The 26,141-nt window shown below is 52.0% G+C and overlaps 1 protein-coding gene across 2 annotated transcripts in view; it reads left to right on the forward strand.

The window, feature by feature from the left end:
* Window positions 1-26,141, forward strand: part of MEGF11 (multiple EGF like domains 11) — a 216,994-nt gene that overhangs the window by 151,285 nt on the left and 39,568 nt on the right. For both annotated transcript variants that reach the window (XM_045810629.2, XM_045810631.2), the window contains exons 7-9: window positions 2,306-2,442; window positions 7,126-7,338; window positions 14,458-14,632. In XM_045810629.2, the coding sequence (XP_045666585.2) occupies window positions 2,306-2,442; window positions 7,126-7,338; window positions 14,458-14,632 (525 nt within the window). The remainder of the gene's footprint in view (window positions 1-2,305; window positions 2,443-7,125; window positions 7,339-14,457; window positions 14,633-26,141) is intronic.

Raw genomic sequence — 26,141 nt, forward strand, 5'->3', positions numbered from 1 at the left:
GTTTTTTACTTTGAGGCCACACTCCCACACTGAAGCTTTGTGTGTTTCAGTGCCTGCTACTTGGTGTCATTTTGCACTTCGTTTCACTGCCACCCTCTAATTCCCCTCACCTCCCTCTTACGTTGGTGTCTCCATTTCTTTCTTTTTCTTGGATAATTCTTTCTGAGGAAAGAAAAAAAAAAATCCTCCAGCAGCTTCCTGAGAAAGTTCATGGAAAGTTAATTTTTTGAGGCTGTTCGAATCTGAAAATGCCTTTATCGAATCCCTACTTAAGTGTTAGTTTCGCTGGTTATAGAATTCTAAGTTGCAAATTATTTTCCTCTGAATTTCTAAGGCCTTGCTCCATTATCTTCTAGCTTCTAGTTAAGCCCAATACCTTTTGGTTCCTCTTCTTTTGTGTGTGCCTTTCTATTTTTTTTTTAAAGATTTTTTTTTTTAATTTGACAGAGATAGAGACAGCCAGCGAGAGAGGGAACGCAAGCAGGGGGAGTGGGAGAGGAAGAAGCAGGCTCATAGCGGAGGAGCCTGATGTGGGACTTGATCCCATAACGCCGGGATCACGCCCTGAGCCGAAGGTAGACACTTAACCGCTGTGCCACCCAGGCACCCCTGTGTGTGACTTTCTAAAAAGCTTTGAGGAGAATTTATCCATAGAAGTGTAAACATTTGTAGTGATAAGACTTAATGTGGGTCTTTTTTCACTTTTCATGCTGGAGACTTTATAGACCTTTTCAATTCAGAGATCAGTGCTTTCCATCCTTCCATTCTGGGGAAGTTTTCTTGTGTTATATTTCCCATTTAATCTAGGCACCTCCCTTTTCTCTGTTCTGCTGTCTGGAATCCTCTGTTAATCAGATATCAGACCTCCTGGACTGATCCTCTAATTTTATTATATTTTGCCTACAATTTCCTTCCTTGGTACCTCCCCTTCTTCCCCTTCTTTCTTGTTCTTCTTTGTGGGAGATTTCTTTATCTTCCAGCTCTTCTATTGCAATTTTAAAAATTTCTGCCATCTTACTTTTAGATTTCAAAAACTCTTTACTTTTCTCTGGATATCCCCTTTTATAATACTCCACTCTTTCGTAGGTAAAATAATTTCATATAACCACCTACAGATATTCATATTTAATTATAATAGAAGCTCATACTTCTCTTTTTAGAAGTTTTCTTTGCTCCCTGCATAGTTCCCATTTCCTCTGTGTTCCATTGTGTATTTATCTGCTTAGGTCTTCATCTGTCACGGTAGAGCCTAATTTGAACTACCTGGCGATCCTTCACCACCTGTTCATGTTTTATGGTGCACCGCAGGAAAGCTGGCTGGAAGGCCTGGGGGTGCGTAGAGAGGGTTGCCAGGCTTGGTACTGCCAGGCCCCTTAAATATCAGTATCGTAGGTCTTTCCTTTTGGGTTTATCGGTGCCCCCAGGAAAGAATCCTCTAAAACCCTGCCAGCGGGAATAGAGTCTGGTAATCAGCAGTCTAGTTGCTGAGCAGGCAGAGTCGTGCAGGACCCCCCTTTCTCCTGGCACCCCTTCAGCCATGCTTGGCATCCTGTGTCCAAGCCTACATGGGCCAACCTCTTCAAAAGTCAACTGTCAGGCTTCTCCCAGACTGGGCAAGTCACCTGGCTACTTGAAGTGGGGGCAGAGATCTGGGGTCTTATTCTCTCTTTTATACACTTTCAAACAACCCTCCTGTTCCAGCACACCTGCCCTCTGACCCTTAGAGGTTACTGCTGTCTCTGATTCCTGAGCTTTTCCAAGGTTACCATCTTCTAGCCTGTGACAGCTCATGTCCTGCATGGCCTCTGCTCCCATTCCTTTTGTCCTTGTAGACTCACCTTTTCCCCTTTGCGCTTGTGTTAGCAGGGCTTGGGAATGGAGTGGAGATAGTGTGTGTTTCCAGACCACCGTGTTTGATCAGAGTCTCTTTGTTTTTCCTCGGCAGTCTATGGTAGCCAGTGCGAGAGCACTCGTGCAGTGTGGTTTAGTTATCTGCTTTCCTCACCTCTCTCCCCAGGAAACTGGGAGGTCACAAATGGAGTCTTCCTCATATTTTTATATCCCTAATGTCTAACACAACGCCTGGTATACAGTAGGCACTTAATAAATGTGTGCTGACTAATTGGAGGAGCCAGTTGGCCTCAGTCTCCCTATCTCTCAAATGGGGCTTTGGAGCCACAATGTCGAGCTTCTTATACTTCTGTCAATGGGAAGAAAGTCGCACTGACGAAACACAGTGGTCCCTTAGGGTGGCCCGCTTCTAGGAGAGAGTGGCGTCACGTGTGTCTTCCCTCTTCTGTTTCAGGGAGCAGTGTGTGCCCAGCCCTGCCCACCGGGGACGTTCGGCCAGAACTGCAGCCAGGAGTGTCCTTGCCACCACGGAGGGCAGTGTGATCACGTGACTGGCCAGTGCCACTGTACAGCTGGCTACATGGGGGACAGGTAAGAGAAGGGTCAGCTATCGTCCTCGCTGTGTGTGGTGCTCATTTTCCCAGCGGTCTTGCAGAGAGTGGCTGAGGTTTATCAGCCCACACAGCATTCCTGTTTGAGCTTTTCTGCTTTCTCAGAAAGCTTTCGGAGTCCTCCTGCCAGGAAGATTCGTCAACTCATCCTTCCTGGCCCTTGGCCTGCTACACACACACTCACCCCTCCCCCTGCCCAGTGACCCAAGCCTTACGCTTGCCCTGACTCCCCAGGAGAGGGAGGTGAGCACCTATTGTCCTCTCTGCTTTCTGCCTTTACTGGAAGGAGGCAACAGCACCAATAATCCAAAGTAGCTGGGAGTGCAAACTAGTTCACACATTTTGCATAGTTTCTTCTAGAACTGAAGTTTGATTCCTAATTTGGGTTATACCAAAAGGATACTGGCATCGGTTTGCATCCTCTGAGGGCTAGTGGCCTGATAGCCGAACAGGAGCTCCAGTGTCCTGCAATCAAACCAGCCTTGCAGAGCGGATAGCCCACAGAACATGTCACTGAGGAATTCCCGCCTGTGCACATTTGCCGTGGCAGGAAGAAGGTGCCACAACGATAGGGTAGGTGCAGTGGAAGAGAGAGAAGCAACAGCTGGTGTGTTGAATGGTGAATGATTTCAGAGCTGGGAGAGGACACTTGCCTCGGACAGGACCCGAGCCAAGCCTCAACTACACCTGCCTTTTCTAGAAGAGAGAGAAACAGTAGGGCAGAGGCTCTCACACCCCTTCTCTGCTTCTGTGGAATCCATGTTTCGTCTCTGGCCCTGGATTTTGTTACTCTGCCCAAACAAAGCGAGGCAAGAGGAACATTTTTTCGCCATCCCTCTGCTTCCCCTGCCCAGGTGACATCACCAAGCAGGGATCGAGGCTGCGCCAACTCATCGATCCTTCTGGCTGTGACAACATAATTGGACTCCTCCAACTGTCACTGGAGTCAAAGCCCCAAATCCTTGGCGATGTCCAGAAGAGCGATTTTCCGTGTTTTGCCTCTAGCCGAGTCTTTTGAGCCAGATCTCATCGCTGCGAGCTAGTGTTCATCTCCGTGAGCTTCCAGCCTTAGAACATGGGGTACGGCGTCCGGAGATCCTCCCTGACTTCTGTCAGAGAGGGGGTGTCTGGGGGGAGGTGGGTGGGAGGGAGGACTGAAGCACGGAGCCCAACTTGCCATCCTCACCTTCTCCCCCAGTAAGGAAACGCTCAGGATACGCTAGTAGGGTCAGGAGCCGGAAGACCCCAGAACCAGAACAGGACCCTTTGTTTCAGTCCACCTGCGCGTGAGAGGTACTCCAACTCACTTGTTGCTGGAGACGAGCAGGCCTGACTTGCAGCTGGCTGGACTCCGAACCAGTAGACCCTACATCGTGGGCTCACTTGGTTTTCGCTGCCAGGATGTCCCCAACAGAAAAGTAATCCCAGTCCCTCTTCTTGTTGGGACCGGCCCATGATCCTGGGCAGAGAGAAATGCCAAAACCTTGGGGCCCTCTGAGCAAGCTTCACTCATCCACTGTAGAGAGTTCAGTGGGAGAACCAGGTAGCATTTGGGTTTCCCACCTCAATGGGCCGCCTAGTGTTTAATATTTTATAAAATTGCCTCCATTAATTTTGTAGGCGACAGCTGCATTAACCCTCCCCAAATCATTGCAAGCATATTAACGTTGAGTGGGTGTAATAGTGTGGGCCTCCCCGGATAGGCCGAATTCAGTGCAAATTAAACATGAAACTTAACGAGGGCTTAGCAGCTCATTTTGTAATTTAATTGAGCAATGGATCTGGTTGTTAATGGCAATATCAGACACATTAGATTGATATGTTGCAAAGGAAGGATGTTTAAGGAGAAAACTAATTCCTGCTGTGATTACCCTTCTGTTCCACAGGCCCCGTTATTAGCGTGCTTTGTGGAAAATTCATTAGCAGTCATTGCTTGATCTCTAAATAAATAAGTTGTTTAAATTGTGAGTAGGAAAAAAAAAAGAAGCTGATTATGTAAATGGATTAGCTTGTCAATATTTCATTTCCAGATTCTTTTTCTGGGGCTATGGAGTCAGTCACTTCATAAATACGGCAGGGCGGGGTAGTGCCTCCAGGAGGAGCTCACTGGCCGGGGCTCTGTCCGGTCCTGCTGGGTGGCAGGGAGCAGGAATGTTCCAGTGGAAGGGGGGAGTTGTCAGGAGGGTCTCCTGGCTTGGGTCTCTTGCCCTGGTGTCTGAGACATCTGAGGAGAACCAAACTGAGTGACTTCTGGGAAAATCCATTCTGAGGCTGAAGAGGAGCTGCAAGTCAGATGCTGATTTTCCAGCCCTTCAAACTTTGTGTCCTGCCCTTCTGCCTCAGTTTCCCTCTTTCCCTCCCTCCATCCCACTCCTCCTCCTCCTTCCTGTCTTCTACCTTCTGTTTCTTCGCCAGACAACTTCTTCCTTCTTTTCTCTTCCTCCCTCTGTTTTCTGTTCTCCTTCCCAAAGGGGACCTCAGCCTGGCTAAAATGCCACCGAGATCTTCTGGGCAACAGCCTGGGGTCATCTCGGCCACTTGCAGGCAGTCTGAGCTTGGAACACACCTTACCTGTCTGCATCCCAGCCCCCTCAACTCCAGAGTGAGGGTGATGGGCATACCCACTGCTTCAGGGGCCCGGACCCTGGCTTCAGGGCCTGCCTCGCTGGGAGCCCCTCTCCAGCCGCTGCCCCAGGCTGTGGCCGTCCTCATCCCTGCTGCCCCTCCATTCTGCCGCATCCCTCCTTTTGCCGCAGTGACTCTGTGAGGGGGCAATGGATGGCATTTTCCTTGGGGAAGCCCTCAAGGTTAGACCACAGTCACTCTCCTCTCCCTGTCATCCTGGGCACAAGGTGACAGAGAGAAGACAGACAGCGGCATCCCAGGCAGAGTTGCCAAGACTTGCGTCCGACACCCCAGCCACTCTGGGCCTCGGGCACTCGCCACCCAGCCCAACGGCATCGCGAGGGCCCGGCCACACCACGTGCCCGTGTGAGCAGCACCCAAGGGCCCCCAGACTCGGCTCTGCCTGCCCTGCTGGGGAGAACAGCACTGGCTCCAACTCCTGGCTCTCCAAGGTTTAATAAAGAAGTTAGGGCTGTATTCTGTTTTTTTAAAAAGCATCTTTTATTGCCCCCTCCCCCACCGTTCTTGTGAAAGGCACAGGAAAATGCTTGTCTAGATGACAGAACACGTCAGAACTCCTCACATCCACTCCATGGTTAACATTGTGGAATTCTTCCCTTCGAGTCTTTTCATGCCAGCATCTGAGGCAGAAGGTCGGATGGGCTCTGTTCCGGGAACTTCAGAAAACAGTATTAACAAGAATATTAATCATAACTAACATTTTTTCCTGAGCCCTTACCACACGTGGGACACCTTTCCAAACGTTTACACGCATTATCTCGTGTAATCCTCAAACAACCTGGTGAGCTTTAGTAATTATCGTCCCATTTTATGACAAGAAAGCAGATATCAGGACTGACTTTTCCGCACCGCTGGAGCCGTGCCGGGACGTGGGTCATGCAGAACCCCAGAGGCCACTTCCCTTGTCTCTGGGACACAGGAGCCACCCACCTCTTTTACCCTGGGTGACCCAGGTGTCCCCCTGACCTTGTCAGGATCCGGGGGCAGTGACAGTGACTCTGCATCACTGGGGAACAGCCCTGGTCTGGGGTGAGGGGTGTTGGGCAGTCAGCAGCGGGGGCCACAGTCCTCCACAGAGGATGTACAATCAGTGGCTGTGATGCAGTGAGTGGAATGATTATGGTTACCCTGGGAGCTCCAAGGAGCAGGCAAACTGCTTGACACAAAAGGGGCTCAGCCCTCCTCCTTGGAGGGGGGTGCTCGTCGGCTGGTGGGAGAGGCTCAGCTTCTGCCTTGGGCACCCCACCCCGCGCCCCCATCCAAGAAAGAGTCGCTGTCGTGGGGGATTCTCCCATCTAGTGAAGGAGCGTGCCTCTTGTGCTCAGGAAAGTTCCACACTGGTGGAGAAGACACGTCTCCAGGTTGACCCAGGGAGACTGGCCATCCGCCCAAAAGACAAAGAAACAGGAACAGTGAGTAGAAGTGAAAGGACTACGTTTCATCACACCTAAGAGGCCACGGATGGGAAAATGCATCATCGTATCTACTGCTAAGAATGAGAACACTGATAATTAACCCATGACATGCCGCAAGTTGTAAGAAGACGGAACCGATGGCGGAAATGCTCAAACGTATTTTAAAAGCATAAGGTTTATTGTTTAACAGGTACAGAATTTCAGCTTTGGGAAGATGAAAAGGTTCTGGAGATGGTGGTGATGGTTGCTCAAAATGCGAATGTCCTTAATGTCACTGAAAAACGGTTGAAAGGGTAAATTTTATGTTGCATATATTTTACTGCAATCAAAAAATGAAATAACCACATTTCAGGCTTAGAAGCAATGAAATCTGATAGTACAAACTCAGTTCCGGGGGACCGAGAAGGGGACCAGGCACGAAGCGGGGACCTGACTGGGGGACTGAACCTCAGGAGCTTCCTGAAGGACGAGAGGGAGCAGGGGAGGCTGGGATCGGGTGCAGCACACCAGGCCCGGGGCCTGGAGGCAGAGGGTGCGTGCTGGATGGATCTGGAAGGGGTGGCGAGGGGGCACAGCCTCAGCCCCGGTCTGCTGTCTTGCAGGTGCCAAGAGGAGTGCCCCTTCGGGACGTTCGGCTTCCAGTGCTCTCAGCGCTGTGACTGCCACAATGGGGGCCAGTGCTCGCCCACCACCGGCGCCTGCGAGTGTGAGCCTGGCTACAAAGGCCCACGCTGCCAGGAGCGGCTGTGCCCCGAGGGACTGCATGGCCCAGGCTGCACCTTGCCTTGCCCCTGTAATGCCAACAACACCATCAGGTATGAGCTGGGGTCCGGGTGGCCTGGGGATGCTTGGGTGGGCAGGCACTGGTAGAGAGGGGACTTCTCAGGGCATAGACATCCCCAGCCGACCCTGTCTCCAGCTCGGTGACCCAGGCAGGACAGCGAAAGAGCTGGGACCTCAGTAGTTGCCTTTGCTAACTAACCACTCTGATGAAAAGAAGGGGAAGCCAAAGCTGTACAGACAGCCAGGACTGGGACCCAAGTCACCTGCCTCTGTCTGCCACACCCGGCTGCCAGCTTGGAAAACGGGCCAACCTGAGACCCACCACAAAGGAGCAAGGAGGGAGTTTGGCCATCCTCAGGGCAGCGGGGTGGGATGGAGCCGCAGGGTCCCCTGGTGCTGGGATGGCTGGGCTCCCGTGCCACAGGCTCTGAGGGCATTGTCCTTGAGAAATGTCCCTTCCACAGGTCCCACATCTAACTTAGCCGTTCCCCAACCCCTAGAGGCCCGGAGACAAGACTGCTGGGGCAGAAGCAGGGGCTTGAGCCACAGAGGGCCAGTACTGGAAGGGACCTTGGAGATCAGTAGTGCTCTCCCGGGGTCTGGAGAGGGCTGTCCCAGCAGGAAGGGGGAGAAGCAGGAGAGACAGAGATCAGGGCCAGCCTCTCCCTGCACTCTGTGCCCTTTTGGGCTTGAGTCCACCTTAGCTGAAGCTGGCACCAAGCGCTGCTTCCAGACGAGCCTGAATCTGGGGAGCAGAGAAGCCAGGGCCGCCCCCCAGTCCTCCTGTCCGCATCTCTTCACTTCCTGCTTCATGCAGCAGCTGGCAGCACCCTCTGGTAGTAAATGAGGCTGTTGGCCCCAGAGAGGGCCTCCAGGGCCCTTGATGTGGCTGCCTCTTATCTGGGTGCTGAAGGGTGGGGGAGTCTCCCTTCTCCCCTCGGACCTGCAGGACAGCTCAGGGCAGGACTGGCAGCTAGGGGGGAGGGGGCTATCGTTTGCAGGCCAGAGATGCCTCTTCTTTGCAGCCCGCTTGCTGGGATGGCCAGGACTCGGCCTCAGCCCCCTCTTCATTTCCAGCTTTTGATTCTCCACAAATCCCCCAAGAGCCTCTGGTCACCACAAGCAGGGGCATCTTAGCAAGTGTTGTGGCTCAGGTGGAATCAGTCCTTGGTCCTTAGTCCCCAGAGCTGAGTGGCTAGGGTGTCGCCACCCGCAAGGCAGAGGGCTGGGAAGGAGGCTGATGAAAGGGGCTCTGCGGCCAGCCGAGCGGGCCCGTCTATGACCCGAGCACTCATTCACTCAGTCTTCCACTCAGCAAACACCAAGTGCCTGCAGGGCCGACCACAAGGAGGAAAGAGAGTCCCTCAGCACCAGTCCAGCCCTCAGGAACTCGGGTCTGGAGCGCCCGCACACACCGAGCACCTTCTACCATATTTCTGCAAATATGAGACAGTAGCAGGAGTGAGGCACAGCTCTGTGTTATGTACTGCTAAGAAAGGAGAATGCTGTCCACGCAACCATGACGCACCATTGACTGTACAGCACACCCAGTATCTGAGATGTGAAATGTGGGGAAAAGTGCATCTTAGAATCGGTCGCAACATGTGCTCAAGTAACTGTGACCAGGGCTGTGTATAGAAAGCACCAGAGGAAACTGCTGTGCTGGTCAGGGAGGTCTTCTTGGAGGAGGTGGCATCTGGGCTAGGTCTGGAGGACAGGGTAAGAGCTCTAAGCCTCTCAAGAGAGGGGCTCCATACAGCTGGCCAGGGGCTGGGCAGCTGCCTCAGCCTGTTGCACTGGTGGAGAACAGCACCGGGAGCCCCCACCCCTGCCGGCGGCCAAGGGAGGACTGTCTCGGGGCCGGGAAGCAAGGCCGCCGCTGAGGTCCAGTGCAGGGAGAATCCCTGCCTCAGAGATCCAACCAACCCCCAAATTAAAGAGCTATTGTTTTCCTCCTGTGCCTGAGCAGCCATGCCCTGCATAATTTATTCTTCCTCTGAAGGAGTCCTCGCTGCATTATTAATCTGGAAGGACTCCCTGTTCTCCGTCGCTAATCCCAGCCCATCCAACACTGATGACTGTTTGCTTTAGTGTCTTTAACACGTGTCCTGTGGCAGGGACTAGGAGTCAGTAGTGTTTCTTAGAACTGGGGCTCCAGGCTGGGCTCCTCGATGTCGGCATGACACTGAGCTGTGTCACAGCCTAGGCTCCTTGAGGGCGGGAGTGGCCTGGCTGGTCCCCCTCTGCGGCCTCAGCGTGGCCCGGTGCCTGGCACAGAGCAGACCTTCAGTGAGAAGAATCCCTGAATTCCTTCGAAACAGCCCATTCCTCTGGGTGGTTCTGCCCCCGAGCTGATGTCTGCCTTATTATTTTTTTTAGTGATCGGCACGTTGGCCCTTATAACGGAACCCACGACACTCACACGTTTTCATTCACTCTCACTCAAGACTTTCTCAGCCTGGCCGCTATTACAATTGGGCTGTATAATTCTCTGATGTGGGAACTCATGTGTTTCGCCGGGTGCTCAGCAGCAGCCCCGGTCTCTCCCCACTGGACGCCAGCAGCAACAACCAGCCCCCCAAGTTCCGACAGGCAAAGCTGTTTCCTGGGTGCAGAGGGGAGAGGCTACATCGCCCACGGTTAGAGCCTCTGGCCTGACTGTACTCTCTTCTGCTGCCCGGGGCTGTGTTCTCGCGGTCACAGAGAGCCCCTCTCTTCTTCTGTGGGGACACAGGTCACTCCTCTCTTCCATGAGCCTTTGTCCCATCACAGAGCCTTCTCTGGGACCCAAGAAAAGTAGAGGGAGGACTCTGACTTCTAGTCTTGAGGCAGTTAAGCTGTCCTGGGTGGGGTCTGGAACCCCTGAGTCCTGCCTTCAGAAGTACCTCTGTCTGAGCAAATGCCCTGTTATGTGTACTTGTCCTCTCCGTGTCTCAGTTTCCCAATCTGTCCATCACCTTCGTCAGCCCCGTGGGGGTAAAAGTTCTCTTGTGGTCTTTGGAAGGGACGCTTCCCCCCAACTCCCTGAGACATGGAGTGTGGGATCCCCAGAAGCCTAGCCCCGTTGTCCCCCTGGCTTCCAAGAGAGCGTACGACAGAGCCCCACCGAGAAGGCTTGCAAGGCCTTGAGCATCTTTCCCAGGGGGACAGAGTACTGTTAGCCCCCGACCAAAGGAAAGCGTACTCATCCGGCCCCAGCCTCCGTCTGCCTGGTGCCCCCTCTGGAGAGGCTGCTTCAAAGGGGTTGAATCCATGTGCCTGGGGAAGGACGAAGTGGCTGGCGAGGTTCCCCCATCACGTCGTTCTCTTTATAAACACTCCGTTGCACACACAAAGAAATGCTCCTCCTTCGTAAAGGAATAACCTTGAGAAAGAGAATGCCCGTGTGTCAGGCCTCTGTCGTGTCCCCTCCACAACTGGATTGTCATAGACGAATTCTAGCAGCATGATCGTGTATTACCTTTGAAAGATTTTATTTAGCCAACAGATGCAGCACTGATAGAAATCTCAGAGCAACCAAAAAAAAGAAGAAAAAAAAAAGACAGAAAAATCCACCCTGAAAGATTCCTGTATTGTTCAGCTTTCGGCTCCTATTAACTTGTGATTAATCTGTATCTGGGGAAAATGGCAGAAAGGCAAGGAAAAAAAAAATAACACTGAGAGCAAACTGAGCCAGCCTGAACACCGCTGTGACTTCTGTCTGAGCCCCACCAGCAGTCACTTGCCCACCATGTGACCAAAGGGAATGGCTGTGCCCCCACGGAGTGGAGGGGAGCAGGGAGCAGGGGGTGCCTAGGAGAGAGCGGACGTGAGGAAGGCACCCAGTGCTGGGTCCTAAACCACTCCACCAGCCATCGCTCCTCACTGTCTCTTGAAAGGGATTTCAGAAGTTTTATAATAGATGATAAGCCATCAAATTAAGAAACTAGAAATCTTGTTTTTTACATAGAATTTTAGGAAGAGAGAAAGAAGTGATTTCAGAATCCGTTTTGAGCTTTCTGGTTCTCAGAGTGGAAAGTAAATTTGGCACCGAACACAGCCCTAAGCAGCCAAAACACGGGCAGCGGAGACAGCAAGCGGGCATCGCAGGAGTGCTTAGAAGTCAGCGTGTGCCAGCCGGCGCGTGCCTGCAGGCTCCCCACAGCGTGGTGGGCCCACCAGAGCCAGCGCCTGCGCTGAGAGCGTCCACCGATGGGAAGCGCAGAAGCGCGCCTGAGACCCTTTGGCATCGCTGGGGCTGGGCGGAGCTGATGGCCACGGCCAACTCTGCTTGCTAGGTCCTCGTGTGTCTGTCCCCAGGGCTGTCACTGAGCCAGTCCCTCTAACCCCTGGGGAGGCCCCTGGAAGTTTGGAACCGAGAAGGGCTGGCTCAGAGTGTTGAGACAGAGTGGCGTGGCCCACATCTGTCCGGCTGAAGGTCAGGGCCACCACGCGGGGGGGCCCCCGCGCCCCATAGCACCCGTGCAACCTATTGTTTCCCCCTCACAGTGTGGGGCTCAGGGAGGAGTTTGTCTGGAGCCAGGAAGGTCAGGAAGTCTTTAAGCCCTCATCCCCTTGCATGAGTCTTCTTTTCTACATACAGTTTTCATTGTTTTACATCTGTTTATAAATGTAACAGATGCCCAGTTTGGGAAAGTTCGAGAATACATAGAAATTTAAGGAAACAACTTCGAATCACTCATAATTTCTCAACCCAGAGGTGAGCCCCAAAACCATTTTGTTGTGATTTGTTCATTCTTCATGTCTCTGTCTCTGTCTCTCTCTCTCACTATGTATATATATGTGTATATATATAGACATCTTTTTTCCATATTTTAGATCATGACTGTATATAATTTCCTTATTTCACTTCACCTTATATCACTAACAAGTTTGGAAAACACTTGAATACTTCTCTGACATCCCTTCATACAAATTGTCATAATTCATTTAACAAGCACTTTGTTGTCAGGGGCGTCACGAGCCAGTCAGACAGCCCTGGGTTTGAGTCCCCGCTGCCACTGACTTAGCCGTGCGACCTTGGGCAAGTCACATAACCTCCAAGCGCCGTCTGTAAAATAGAGGCTCTCATGCCTAACTCGCAGGCTTATCTGAAGATTAGAAATATGTGTGAAGTGCCTGGTGCTTTAATAGCCTGGTCACATTATTATTTAAATTGCTTCCATTTCCCCACTGTTATAAATAATGCTTTAGGGAACATCTCTGTGCATAAATCTTGCTTCACAACTCTGATCGTTTCTTTAGGCTAGAATCTTAGAAATGGAATTATAAGACCAAAGGGTCTGAATATTTTTAGGACTCTTGACACATCACCCCAAACAGTTTTCCAGAACACTTTACCAGCATCAAGTATTGTTCTTTTTCTTTAAAAAAACAGCAAAACAAAACAAAAACTTTACTATTTTGTTAGAGGAAAAGTGATTTCCAGTTGTTATTCTGACTTGGTAATGAACGAGGCTAAACCTTTTCCAAAATGATTATTAGCTACTTCCACTTACTATTCAGGAACTGTCTGCTCTTGTCCATCCCTCATTTTCTGTGAGAAAACCAGGGCTCCCGGAAGAGAAAGAGCTTGGCTGGGCTTCACACAATTAGTGTATTCATTAATTCATTTGCCAAATATGTACTGAGCATCTCCAATGTGCCAGGGACTCTGCGGGGCCCTGGGGTACAATACAGAGAAGGTGAGATAGACAGAGGGCCTCCCCCCATGGAGCTGCCACCTGGTGGGGGAGACAGATGATAAACAAGTCCATAGACACAGACAGTAATTACTCGTAGTGAAAGTACTATTCACTCCCAGGTACTTAATGGGGCAGTGAGGATCCAGGCACTGGGGATCCACCAGTCACCCGGTGAGACAAAGCCCATGTCCTTGTGGAATTTAGCAGAATGAAGACTTGTACCCAGGCTCCCCTGCCAGCCCAAAGCATGTTTCTTTTGATCCTATCCCTTGAGCTGGACTCCGGAGCTGAGAGGCAGGTGACACAGGAAATCTAGGAAGGTCGGCTTGTCACTACCATCCAACGTCTTCTCTGGAGTGTTAGTCTGAGTTCTCCCCACATACAAGAGATTTACTAGGGAGACAGCTGTGAGGGAAAATGGGGAGGGGGTTGGGGAGGCTGGGAAAACATCACGCTGCAGTGTAGGTTTGACCCATGTGGAGGAGAGGGAAGGAAAGAAGGCTGGGTGGAAAGCGTTAGGCTGTATCACAGTTCTAAGAAAGACTGGCAAGATGGGGAGTCTTCAAGCCAAACTGCCCATCAGAGGAGTCTCAGATCTCCCAGGAATGTGCCGACCTTAATACCCCTGCCCTGCTCTAGCTGGGAGCAGCCCAGTGGGAAGTGTGGGCTCTGAGCAAATGTAGTGATGGATTTCAGACACTGTAGCTGGGGCCATTGGGCATTTACCTTGCCCCTAGAAGCTCTGAGAAACACACAGTCACCACACTGGCATCCCCTCTGATCATGAATGGATAGTGACTGCTGGATCAGACCTCAGCTAGCCAGGGAATGCCCGCTCTCTATTGGTCATGCCGGGCATCCCCTGCCTCGGGGGGGATGGATGGGGATGGAGACGATCACACTAACCCTTAAAAAGCACTAGCAAAGCCCAGATGGAAGGTATTCTCTCCAGTGTAGACATTGCCAGAGGCGGAAGGCCACATCTGCCCTGAGGTCTCATTTTAAGTTAGCAAATGTCCGTGGAGTATCTACGATATGCAGAACCACTGGGCATCACTGCAACCGTTTCGTGCCTGCCCTTACGCCAGGCATCTGCCTTGGTACAGTGGGAGTGAGGCTCTGGGTGTCCTAGTTCTAGGGAAGGGACTGAAGAAGACTGCCTTTTTCTTTGGACTCCGTGTATTTGTATTAGAAAGAGCACTTCTTTGGGAGTCAGAACACCTGTGTTATAATCCCGATTTTGCTGCTTCCTCACTATGTGACTTGCGGCAAATTATAAAATTACCGTGAGCCCCAGTTAAAACCATGTGACCTTGGCACCTTCTGACAAACAAGGCAGTGCGCAATTTAACCTCAGAGGCCCCTGGATCCTGCTACCCTGGCAGACCAGAATTGGGGTGGGCAGAGGGTGGGACTCGGCTGCCTCCCTGGCCAGACTGTCCTCTCATTCTTCTGTCCTCTGCTCAGCTGCCACCCAGTAACTGGAGCGTGCACCTGTCAGCCAGGCTGGTCTGGCCACCACTGCAACGAGTCCTGCCCTGCTGGCTACTACGGCAACGGCTGCCGGCTGCCTTGCACCTGTCAGAACGGCGCTGACTGCCACAGCATCACTGGGAGCTGCACGTGTGCCCCGGGCTTCATGGTAAGATGGGAAGGGTCTCCCATGGCCCCAGACTCCCCACCCCACACAGGAGTGGAGGGACCAGCTCCTCCCATCTCTGAGGAGAATCGGGGGATGTGGCCTTTTGCCCAGGGATGAAGAATGGGAGTGTCTCTGTGGCCCGCTCAGAGATAGGGCTCTGGACCACAGAGCCCCCAGGCTGTTCTCGAAGGGCCGATTCCGCTGGTTTCTGTGACTGTAGATGTAATAGAAGGAGAGGGTCTTTCCATTGTCCCCTCACCCTGGAACAGCTGTTGTCACTGAGCCCAGCTCCTCCCTGTCTGAATCCTGTGCACACAGTGTTTTACATCATGAGAACTGCAGTACACACACTACTTGCTTTCACCCACATTTGCTGCTCGGGCTTCTTAATTATCATTTTAAGTAGCCACATACCACTGCAGGAGCTGCCGGGCCCCCCAGGTTACTCAGCCATCCCCTTACTGCTGAATATTGAGTTGTTTCCAATGTTCACAGCAAATGTTGCAATAAGCATCTTCCTACAAACAGCTTTTCCTCTCCTATTGAATTATTTCCTTAGGGTGAATTCCCAGGGTCAGTGGGCATAATATATTTATGGCTCTTGATGGATGTTGCCCTATTACTTTCCTTGAGGGTTATATAAATCTATACCGCCACCAGCCATGTACGAATGTACCTATTTCAAAACGACTTTGCTAACATCCTTTTTTTTTCTTTTTTCTATTTTCTTTCTTTCTTTCTTTCTTTTTTTTTTTTTTTGCTAGTTATATCGGTAGAAAATGGCTCCTCGATGTTGTTCTAATTTGCATTTCTCTGATTACTAGGGAGAGTGAACCTTTCCCCCACATGTTTACTATTTGTACTTTCTCATGAATTATGCTGGTTTTTATGAGGTTAGGGAACCTGACAGTGGAAGTGGAATCCTGTTTGAAGGCGGGGCATGCCCAGTGGGTCTGAGGACCCAAGCGCTTGGGGGTCCCCCACGGCCGTGTATTTCATTGCGCTGCAGGAAGTGGTTGGTGTAGTACAAACTGCGGTCTTTGGAACCAGACTGGGGTCACATCCTGGCTGTCCTGGCACCGACTGCGTGACCTTGGGCCAGTGAGCTAACCGCTCTCAGGCTGGGTTTCCTCACCCCTGGAGTGGAACACCTTGCAAAATTGCTGCCAGGTGGAGAGATGGACTGTTGAAGGTACCTCACCCCGGTGCTTCTCACACTTTAGTGAGTGTATGAGTCAGCGGTGGGCCCTCTGACCTTGCAGATTCTGATCCAGTAGGTGGGGGTGGCCTTTCTGACAAGCTCTAGGTGATGTCGGTGCTGCTGGTCGGTGGCCTCACTCTGAGTAGGAAGGGGTGGTGCTCAACTTGGGCTGCCCATTGGAATCACCTGTGGAGCTTTATAAACACCGATGCCTGCCCCCCACCCCCGAGACATTGATACTTTTGGTCTAGTTGAGGCCAGTGTGCTGCCAAGGTGGAGATCCTCTGATCTATAAGGAAGCTCTAGTCATGGTGTGGGAGTGTGGATTGTGCCTGGAGACTTTTGCGGGCAGGTTGCCCTGGTCTCTAGAACAAAACTCTGCTCAGTTCCTTCTTCCTCCTCCCTAGTGCAGATAAAATTGGGTGAAAATGAATTCTAGTGACATCTTTGAAAGAGAAAGAAGTCTGTTCCTCCTGCAGGTCTCCTTTCTAAATCACGTTGATCGGTGTGAGCTTTGGCCATCACTTCCACAGAAAAACGGAGTGCCCTAGGTTTGGGGCTCGGGTGGGAGAGAATAGTTGTTTGGGATTAAAAATTTCATGCCACCAAGTGATCAGGAGACAGAAGCAGAAGTGAACTGACCACACCAGAACTGTTAGTGGGGCCTTCTGACCCTGGTCCCAGTTTGGCTACTATGACTTTGGGCAGGTGGCCAACTCTCTCAGGGTCCCAATTCCTTCATCTGTAAATGATAAGTGTGCAGGGGGAAATGAACCCACTGATTTCTAAGGTGGTCCACTTTGTGGACTCCATGGACCATGTCAGGAAACACACCCCTCTGGGGAATATAAAGGAAAGTAGGAGCAAGGAGGGGTGTGTGTGTGTCTTTGCCAAGGGAGAGGTTGTACACATCATATATGGGTCTGCCGAGAGTCCCATGTTCCCCTTCTTCACCCCCAACTGCCTGCCTGGTCACTGTTCCTCAATCGAAGGAAGAATTAGCACCCTTCGAGGGCTAGGAAGGCCAGTGTCTCTGTGCGCACTGCCCCCAGGCCAGGGCTCCTGCAGTCTGGAGGCCAGCCCACTGCTTCTCTTCCTCCCACCTGGGATGCAAATGACTTCCTGCCCTTGAACTTTGGGAGACTTGGCACTTGCAGGAATCATCTCTTTGTGGAGTCCCACCTGCCTGGGGCTCGGGGCTAAGACAGATTGTAAGCCAAACTGCCCTGGTGAGAGCCCGTGAATTCTCATCCATCTCCTCCTGCCCAGCCTCATTATACCTGGAAAGGCTCTTCTGAGTCCCTGTTGGGTGTTGAGCAGGAGCTGCTGGAGGTGATTACAGAACAGTCAATTGTTCTCGTCCAGCGTGACTCATTCCTGCATGCACCAGACTCCAAGAGGGAACTCATTACTGTTGCCTTTACCCCAGCTTCTGAATGAATGCAACTTCCTGCAATTAGCTAACTCTGGTCAGGGTCAGGGATTGAGGCAATCAGCAGAGCCGACTTGGCTGAGACCCTCCCCAGAATGCCCTGCAGTCAATAATAATTAGCAATGCCTTTATTTGCTAGTTAGCCTATAAATTTATGCAGCTGCCCTTTTCCTGGAAAGATTTTTAGGATGAGCAATTAATTAGAGACTAATTAAAAGAGCCCTTTTCTGAGTGTTTAGAGACCTCCATCCTAGTCTCCCTAAACTTGGACATGTTGCCTCACTTTGCTGGGCCTCAGTTTCCTCATCTGTAAGATGGGAGTCACATCAGTACTGCCTGCTATCGGATGTGAGTAACCAACATGGTAATGGGTGTGAGGCCACATCCTCAGCTGGCCCTTCCCACCAGAACTGTCCCGGCCACGGGCTTTTTAGGGAGGATGTGGGGATAGCTTTAGGAAAGCAGAGTCTCTGAGGGCTGAGAATGGCCTCAGGAGCACTAGTAAGGTAGTGCAGAACCACCCCTGGGAGTCCAGTGACGTGATGCTCCAGCCAGGTGGTCCCCAACCTGCAGAGGCCATGAGGATATGGGGCAGGAGCAAGCCCCACCTGGCGCTCTGGGTGTGCTAGCCCTCACACTCTTTCTCCTTCTTTCCCAGAGCTCTAGATATTTACTCTGCCAAGGACTTGGGGGGCAGCTGGGGGTACGGAAAGGCTAATCAGACATCCACCCAGCCTTCAAAGAGCTTGTGCTCAGCGATAATCATATTCACACTAGTAGCAAACACTTCTGCGTCCTCGCTGCATGCTTCATCTCTATCCCTCACAAGAGCCTGGTGAAGGTGCACTTTCATGTTCCTCAATTTGAAAATGAGGAGCTGAAGTTCAAACAGGATAAGTGACTTTGCCCAGGATCACAAAGCCACTGAACTCTCATAGGTTAGATGATAGACTTTGATTGACAGGTCACCATGGAACCACACAATACTGAGTTCAGATCCTTGCCTCCCAATCCCCACTCTGCCTCCTGGCAAGTCACTTATCCTGCCTAAGCCTGAGTTTCCTCATTTGTTAAGAGGAGGCTTTGCCACGAGACTGAGAATCTTCATATGGAAAGTTTGTCATTCAGTGCCTGGAACATAGTAAGCACACGTAAAATGATAGTAATTATTGGTGCACTGTGAGAATGGTAGGGGAACAATGCTTCTTCCAAGCCTAGCACCCCTCCCATCAAGGAGAGTGTCAAGATGACCTACACCCGGGGGTTCCTGTTGGAGCAAGCAGAGTCATGAATACGCACAACTATGGGTCCAAGCAGGTCCACCCAAGCACCCGTGGGTCACCCTGAATAGTCAGTCTCAGGAGGCATAGTGGGGTGGACACACCTGTCAATGTTTGGGGAAATGGACATAGGGCTGGAGATAGGAATAAAGTCTAGGTATTTTACATGTTAGCTTGGCAACAGCCGTGGAGTCACTTGAGGCATGCTTTGCTGAATTGCATTGGGTCTGCTGGGCGGGGCAAAAGAGCCCTGAACTGGAAGGTGAGAAACCAGGTTCCTAGCACTGGTTCTGCTAACTTTCAGGACTTATATTTCTTATCTGTAAAGTGGGAATGATATTCTCTACCCAACAGGAACAGTGTTATGGAAACTGGTCATTAAAATGGGAGGGTTTAAGATTGGGAGAGACATTGTTTCAGCACCTCGGACAGCCACCAGGAGGCTCTCCTCCAAGGTTGCTCTTGTTCTATTAGAACCTAGGGTCCTCACCCAGTCAGAACACCAGGGGGGACCAGGAGCGGGGAAGGGCAGAGTGAGGGTCACATGACCCAGGGGGGCTCAGGCCAGCAGAGTCCTGCACGTGTTCCCGTGAAGGTTAATCCAGGAAGGGAGGAGGGAATAGCTGAACTGTGGTTGAAGGGACTAAGTGGAGCTGTCTCCATCCACTTAGAATTTGGAGTCACATCATCCTTTTCCATGGCTTCTCATTACCCACAAACAAAACTCAAACTCCAGTCCTTTGTAACCTGCCCTTAAAACTAGTTAGTCCACCCTAACTTCATCTCCTGCTAAGTCTTGCTGTAAACCTGTGCTGTGGCCACCCATAACTCACTTTTCCCCAAGCACAGTGTCTGCCTGGGGGCCTCTGCCTGTGCCCTTTCTCAAGCTTTTCCCTCCTCCTAGAATGTCCTCCCCACTGTCCTTACCTTAGTCTATGAAAATCCTTCTCAGCCTTTCAGGGCTGAGAGCAAAGGCTGCCTCTTCCATGAAGCCTTCCCTGAATATTCCTGTCTTCAGAATTAAGCCTTCCATCTCCTCATACTCAGAGTCTATCTCCCTCCAACTCTGTACCCACTCTTCCAACTGCCTCCCCTGCCGCCTGGTCCATGTCTACCATATGAACTTCTCTCTTAATGTACTCGCTTCGGAATCAATGAAATTTGGGGGAAGAGCAATGAATGCCTTTGAAGCAGAAGTTTTCAGAACTGACCTTTATAGGAAAGAAATTCATGGCATTTTTTGAGGGCCCACGCCAGCAGGGCTGGGGCTTGAAAAATACCCGTTGGCTTCTCTGCAGTTTAGACAAACAGGTAATGGCAGTGGGACTAGAATAGCTGTCCCCAACATCATCTCTGGGTTTTCCTGGGTTGGGGGACGGCAAATGGTAAAGCTTCTTCCTTACATAATACTGCGTAGTGGTTACTCAGAGGCTCTAGAGCCAGATTTCCTCCCTTCAAATACCAGCCTTGCTTCTTACTAGCTGTGCGCCCTTGGTCAAGATATTTCACCTCTCTGTGCCTCTCTTTTCTCATATATTAAAGGGCAATAATAATAAAGCCTATTGGGGGCGCCTGGGTAGCGCAGTGGTTGGGCATCTGCCTTCGGCTCAGGGCATGATCCCGGCATTATGGGATCGAGCCCCACATCAGGCTCCTCCACTAAGAGCCTACTTCTTCCTCTCCCACTCCCCCTGCTTGTGTTCCCTCTCTCGCTGACTATCTCTATCTCTGTCGAATAAATAAATAAAATCTTAAAAAAAAATAAAAATAATAAAGCCTATTGGATTACTGGGCTGATTAATTAGTACATATAAAATAACTAGAATACCTGGCATATTAATACTCTTCCAGCAAGAGTTAGCTTATTATTATCATTAATTATTATTATTGCCAGTGCTGCCACTGCTGTTGTTATTTACCCCAGGGGGTCCCCTACCTGAAGAGACTGCCTGGTCTTGGCGGAAACGCCCTCTTTGGGGGTACAAGCAGAAAGAGAAGCAAGAGGAAGAGAGTAGAGTTAGTTGAAACTTCCTTCTGGCTGGGAGCAGCAGGATTAATGGGGGCTCCTGGGTTCCCAAGGGCAGCCACAGAACCGAGAATAGACTTCCTCATCACAGGAGCGGGCTGGGGGTGGGGGGAGAAGGCCAGCTTCTCAGCCCCTGCGCATGCCTGTGCCGACCAGCTTGCTTCAATTAAGGCCTCACCTAGGTGGCCAGCCTGATGAAGCCACCTCTGCTGCTCTCGGACTAATTGCTGCCACCTTAGCACCTGCAGCGAATGGCCTGCGAGATCGCCAGAGCTGCAGAGCCTGGAATCCCAGACCTCCTCCCTGCGTGGAACCCGTGTGGCTGGGAGATAAGGGGCCCTCTGGTCATTGCTCAGCGCAGATGCTCCCTTTCAGCTCTGGCTATAATGGGTATGGGGAGCATGGGAAGCGGGGGAGAGGAGCCTGGTGTCCCCGCCCATGGGATTCGGGGCCTATATTTCTCCCCTGGATGACAGAATTTCTATTACCTTAAAGGGCTCATCTATTTATGCTGCAATTTTTTGAAGTCCTGTCTGCTGTTATTGAACCCTGCATGCTGGCGAGGGGAGCAGGCACTCCATCACCCAAATGAACAAACTCGTTTCCACATTTTTCTCCCTTTCCTCTGTGCTGTCGGTAGGTCAGTCGTAAACCTCAGCTGCTCTGGCCAGGGAAGGCAGGACAGGGGTGAGAGTTATGAAAATCCAGATCAGTGAAGCAGTGATTGAATTTTCCTCCAAGCTTTCTGGTGTCCTTTAAAGACATCACCCCCCTCCCCCCCAGCCCTCACCCTGGAGCTGGACAAAATGCGTGTCTGCCTTTCGTGCAGCTCCCGAGCTGGAACTCAGGAGGGAGGACAGCTGCAGGGCCGGAAGAGAATGTGGACCGAGAAAGTACCGCCAGGTGACATGTGTGTGCGTTTCCTGTTCTAATTGTTTTGTTCTTCATCAAACCTGAGGTCCGCCAGCTATTAGCCCTAAGCTTTCCATGCCCCGTCCCCGCCTCCCGCCATTGACTAGCTTCCTAATTATAATAGAAGATTTTCCTGGCTGCTGCACTGGAGACAAGGAATTCACCCTCCAGCTGCCCTGCCCCGTGTGAAAAGAGGGGCCCAGGTAGTGCAAACTAGCAGAAATGATCGAAAAATATAAGTGCATACACGCCACACTCCAGTACTCCAAGCCCAGCCCCGTCCTTCCTGCTGGGTGGCCTCGGCCCGGTTATGCTTCTCAAGCCTTGGTTGTTCATCGACAAAACAGGGTAAATAATGGTACTGTGTTCTAGTGTTCTTAGGACTGAATTAGATAAATGTGTACAATGCTTCGAACAAAGGCTGGCATGATGGTCGAGGTCCCTGATGGCGTTGTGTAGGGATGATGCATTGGAGGCCAGAGGCATGGACTTCGGGGTCAGGCAAGGCTTGGAATCCCAAGTCTGTCCCTCAGCTGCGTGAACTGAGGTGACGTACTCAGCCTCTTTGAGCCCCAGGTTCCCATCTGTAAAATGGGCTGATAGTGCCTGCCCTTCAGGGTCAGCGTGAGCACAAAATGGGTCACACAGCAAATCATTGGCGGAACTGGGACGGAAATCAGGTGACCTCACTCCCAGTCCCATGCGTTTTCTCCCTTGACCTCCTGCTCCTGAGTTTGCTGTCCCCAGAGCAGACATCTGTTTTTTCCCAGGGCAGAGAGGGATGGGGTTGGGGGAACAGTCAGCAGAGTGTTAAATCATGCTGGCGATTAATCCACAGAGCAAAGTAGGGAAAATTGGGTTTATGTCACTAAGGCTGAGTCCAGCCTTCCCCCTCTGGGACCCCATGGTTTGTGGCTTTATTAGGGAAAACTGCTGACTCTTCTGTTCCAAAAAATAAACGTTCCCATGTCACGCCGTCCTCTCCTGCTGTGCTCCTCACGTCCTTATCAGTGCCCTCCTTACTGGGGTCTGGAGCTGGGGCTTTGGTCCATGCCTGGAGCAGAAGAGGGTGTGGGAGCTGAGGCGTCCGCGTTTGAGCTTCCCCAGTTTTCTTTTTGTCCAAGTCTCTGGTGTTGATGGGATTTCTGCCCCTGCCGGCTCCGGGCCCTGCCACCCCACAGATTCAGGAGGGCGGGGCTGGGCCGCCAGTCAGAGGAGCTGCCCTGAAGGGTCTGGAGGAGGTTGACAAGCAGGGTGTGAAGGCTCACCGTTGGAGCACTGAGTGACTACGACAGGCCCCCTGCTCCATTACTTTATATAATCCTCACAACAACCCTGTGGGTGGGGGCTGTCAGGATCCCCTTTGCAGATGAGGAAACCAAGGCTCAGAGAGGTGAAGTGACCTTCCCTAGTTGGTAAGTGGCCACCAAGAGCTGAGCCTGTGACTGTCTGAACCCAGAGCCTGCACTTTGAGCCACAAATAAGAACTGTCTGGAAAGGAGAGGGTTGTGGATCTGTGAGAAATGAGCCCTTTGGAGACTCTCTGGGGCCTTTTCTGAGGAGAGGGGAAAGTCCCGGCAACCTCATTCCTCAGTGGGAGCCTAGTGCCCTCCCTCGCTTTGTCTTTGAGGGGAGGTAGGCTGGGACCCTCAGTCTCCCTCCCTTGCTTTGGGGCGGCCTGTCACAGCACCCAGCCGCCTCGCACCTGGGTTTGTTGGTCTCACGGCTCTCCTGTGAGGAAAGCAGGGCGAGAATTGTTAGCTTTGTGGCACAGATGAGGAAACTGAAATTCAGAGCGGTTACAAGTCTTGTCCAGGGTGGTGTGACTTGTGAGGACGTCAAGCTGGGCCTCAAACCCAAGGCTTATGGCTCCAAGTCCGTGCTTACCTCGGGACAGCTGTGCGGGGAGGGGAGGACAGTACCGAGGAGAAGGCCAGCCGGGAGGCCTGCCTGGGTCCCAACCCTGGCTCTGCTGCCACTCGCTATTTGACCAAGTCCCCTCACCTCTCTGTGCCTTAACTTCGTCTTTTACGAAGATAGGTGTCCCTGTCTCCTGGGGCCGATGTAAAGCTGAAATGAAACACTATTGGGAAGGCCTGGAGGAAATGCTGGGGTGTGTGTACCCACAGGCGTGAGGAGGAGCAGAGGGCCCGGCCCGCAGACTGACTCCCTCACCAAGCTGGCAGGTGTGGAATAAAGGAAAAACCCACTCCCCTCCTGCTACCCCTGCCCTGCAGCTCAGAGACCCCACCCGGCCCGGCCCCTCCCCAGCCATCTCCCCACTTAGTCATTAGCACCAATAATCCCATCTGCGGGAGTAATTAGGCACCCCGGGAGGGGAAGGGATTCCTGCCAGAAGACGTGATTGTGTCTAGAAAATGAAAGATGTTGTAGAAAAAGGTCCCGAATAATACTTCAAGGTGGGGTTTGCTAATAGGAAACTAACAATGGGGGTAAATGCACAACACACACACACACACACACACACACACACACACACAACACACACACAACACACACAACACACACACACAACACAACACACACACAACACATACACAACACACACACAACACACACACAACACACACAACACAACACACACAATATACACACAACACATACACACAACACACACACAACACACACACAACACACACAACACACACACAACAGACACACAACACACACAACACACACACAACAGACACACAACAGACACACAACAGACACACAACACACACACAACACACACAACACACACACACACAAACACAGACAACACACACACACAACACACACACACACACACATACACACAAACAAACAAAACAAAAGAACCTCAAAAGTTCTTTCCAAAAACACTCCTAAATAATTGTTCTCACCTCCCCTAGAGTTCTGAGGAGGGGTGTGAATTCCCAAGACAGGCACAGGGGAGCTGGGCAGGCGCACGCCAGCCTTCAGGCCCGGATGGCCTGGATGAGCAGGGGTGGAGGGAATGTGAAGGGAGAGAGTGGGAGCAGAGCAGGGTGGGGGCCTGTGCTGAATTCAGCAAGCGAGAGGGAGCCACTGAGCAGGGATGTGACAAAACGGTGTCGCCCGTGACCTCCATTTCCTGTGTGGGGAGATGGGGCCACCACTGAGAGCGCAGCATACAGTAAGTGCTCAGTAGACGCTCGTTCCCGTTACCCCCGTGGTTCTAAGGTAGAGGCTGCTTGGCTCAGTGGGGAGAGCACCGGCTTTGAGCCAGGGGAACCCGACTTGGAAGCTCACCAGCGGGGTGAGGGGAAACAGGGCAAGCACCACGAACGTGGCCCAGTGCAGGTAAATCTCCGCATCTCTCCTTGCGTCGGCCGTGGCCGGCGCTCTTATGGACCATGTGTGATAATCACATGCCTACGGCATTATGGCGCTTCCTCCGGGCCGGGCGCCGCTCCAAGAAGATTACGCAGGTCAGCTTATTTAATCTTCACCGCTGCCGGTGGAGGAGAGTTCTACTCTCATCCCCATTTTGCAGATAGGAAAACCGAGACAGAGAAGTGAATAACGTGCCCCAAGTTTGTCAGTTATACCCCACTAAAACTCAAAAAATAAAATGCCCAAGGTTCTATACGTGTCAGAGCCAGGACCTAAATCCAATAGTCAGATTCTGGAGCCCCTTGGAACCTCTGTGTCCTGCCTCTTCTGTGGGCAAACCCACAGAAGGATCCTTGCCGCCACCCCACCCCACCCCGCACCAGGATAAAACCTTAACCATGGCCACGGGGGTGCTCCAGCCACGAGCCCCGAATTTGAAAGTCGCACCCAACTGGAGAGCAATCAGGCATCCATCAGGTAGTTCAGGGAAGGGGTCTGCTTGCCGGGTGGTGGTGTGGACGGAGCCCCGGGGCCCCACCATGACACCCATCCATACCACAGTTCTGCCACTACCAGATGCTCTCCTAGCTGTCGTCTCATGTGTTCTCATAGCCTGGTGGGGTGAGATGTCACTGCCGCCGTTTTATACACAGGGAAACAGGCTCCGAGTGGTTTACGCGGCCCTGAGCGTCTTGGCCTTGCCCATGTGAGCCCAGTGCTGAGCCGCTCCCCAGGCAGGTGCTGCCAAGACACGCCCCTCCTGCCCCCTCTCCCTCTGAGGCCTCGCTCCCCTCTTCTCCCCACCTGCAGCCCCAGACAGGCTCCGCCCACCATGTCCCTTCCTCCAGGGAGGCCAGATCTGCTCTGTGCTCCCTTCAAAACTGCCCCCTGGGGCGTCGGGGCCTTAAATGGGGAGCACATTCCAGGCCCACATTATGTGTAGTGAAGCGTTCTGTGAGAAGTTGGCTGGGAAACCTCTGAGAGCCAGAAAAATCCACAGGGCACCAGCTTTAGGAAGATGCCGAGAATCTGCAGGTGGGGGGTGGGGGGATGTGTGGGCGGCAGGGGCAGCTTCTACCTCTGCTCCGTGTCTGCTCCCCAGGAAAAGCTTCTCAGGTCTCAACTGCTGGACTTTCTTTGCAGTCAGTCCTAGAACTTTTTCTTTAATGACTGAATCCAGAATCAGTAAGCGATTGAATTTGCCTGGGTCTGGGTTCTCAGCCTCTCTCAACCGGAAAGGAGTGGCCCAGACTCCTGCCTTTGGGGGAGGGGGTTCCTAAAATAGGCTGGAACCTTCAGTC

Source organism: Ursus americanus, chromosome 28, assembly GCF_024610735.1.
Source record: "Ursus americanus isolate L20-20 chromosome 28, mUrsAme1.1.p, whole genome shotgun sequence".
In the NCBI taxonomy this organism is placed as follows: domain Eukaryota; kingdom Metazoa; phylum Chordata; class Mammalia; order Carnivora; family Ursidae; genus Ursus; species Ursus americanus.